This window comes from Alligator mississippiensis, chromosome 11 (genome assembly GCF_030867095.1).
Source record: "Alligator mississippiensis isolate rAllMis1 chromosome 11, rAllMis1, whole genome shotgun sequence".
Classification (NCBI taxonomy): domain Eukaryota; kingdom Metazoa; phylum Chordata; order Crocodylia; family Alligatoridae; genus Alligator; species Alligator mississippiensis.
In genome coordinates, this window is record NC_081834.1 from 48,784,214 (window position 1) to 48,785,680 (window position 1,467).

The following is a 1,467-nucleotide window of genomic DNA, read 5'->3' on the forward strand; positions in this document are numbered from 1 at the left end:
TCAACTTTGCTGGAAGACTCTGCATTTCCCAATCAGCTTTTTTAGGGCTCCTAAGACATCCTTGTTTCTCAGGCTGTAGATGAGTGGATTGAGTACTGGGGTGACAATGGTGTAAAAGAGAGCCACAATCTTGTCTTGCTCTGGGGAGTGGTAGGAGCTGGGTCTCATGTACATGAAGGTGGCTGCCCCGTAAAACATGACCACCACAGTCAGGTGGGAGGAGCAGGTGGCCAGAGCTTTCTGCTGTCTGGTTGACTTCATCCTCAGGACCCTGGAGAGGATACAAGCGTAAGAGGCTAGTATAATAGAAGAAGGGATGAGGACCAGGACAATGCTACTCACAAACACCAGAGCCTCATATCGAGAGGTATCAGAGCAGGACAATTTTAGCAGGGCTGGGACCTCACAGAAGAAGTGGTCAATCGCTTTTGAGCCACAGTAGGGGAGAGTCAGTGTAAACACTGTGTGAATCAAGGAGTTTACTGATGCTCCCATCCAGACCCCAACTGCTAAAAGAAAGCAGATGTTCCTGCTCATGCGAATGGGGTACTGCAAGGGGTTGCAGATCGCTATGTACCTGTCATAAGCCATGACTGCCAGGAGAAGGCACACTGATATGCCCATTGTCAGTGTGAGAAAAACCTGAGCCCCACAGCCAGCTGGAGAAATGGGGTTGCCTGGGGTCAGGAAGTCAGCTAGCATTTTGGGGACCACAATCAGCATCTGACAGATGTCCATGAAGGCCAACTGATTCAGGAAAAAGTACATGGGGGTGTGAAGGGAGGAATCCACTTGGATTAGAAGTATGAGGAGAGCATTCCCAGACACGGCAGCGATGAAGGCTAAGAATATCATGGCCATGGAGAATATGTGTACATTGGTCTGGCTTAGGAGTCCCAGCAGAATGAAGTCTGCTGAAGAAGTTTTGTTTTCACTCTTCATTTCCTCTTCATGTGGCTGTGTCTGAATTCCTGGACAAGAATGACATTCCTTAGCGAATTGTACAGACTTCCTACTGGATAATACTAATAGCAACTGAGGCACCCAGCAGGTTTTCTCCTCCTGTGGAAGACATGACAGGCATTATGGTTGATGAAACAATAACCTCACTTCCAGGGGAATAGTGTTTATTTAGGCTAAATATTTCCTAAGACTAGGCCCACATTTCTACGTCCAGCTGCAGGCCCCACCTACATGTACAGTTGCAGTGGTTTAACTCATTTTGTGGCTGTGCTGTAGACACGTAATTGACTACAGCAGAAATTTGAAACCTACAGCCTTCAGAACCTTTGAATTTGGCCCTGGGATTTTGGCACTTTGGTGGCATTTGCCTGTGAAGGGCACTTTCTTCTGATTCTCTCCCCAGGCTGCCATGGGGATGAATATTGGTTGTGGGCTTTCCACCTTTGCCACAGGTAGAGACCAGGGTGGCCATCATAGAGGACAGTCCGTTTATCCGCTATTGGT

General features: G+C 48.0%; 1 protein-coding gene across 1 annotated transcript; it reads right to left on the minus strand.

The window, feature by feature from the left end:
• On the minus strand, nt 1-1,135 carry LOC132243876 (olfactory receptor 2T11-like). Its single transcript, XM_059714389.1, has one exon. It carries the CDS (start codon nt 940-942, stop codon nt 1-3), a length of 942 nt encoding a protein of 313 aa, XP_059570372.1. The 5' UTR covers nt 943-1,135.
• Between the last annotated feature and the right edge of the window lie 332 nt (nt 1,136-1,467).

Coding starts and splice junctions, on each gene's coding strand:
- LOC132243876 (XM_059714389.1), bottom strand. CDS start 942: ATGAAGAGTGAAAACAAAACTTCTTCAGCAGACTTCATTCTGCTGGGA.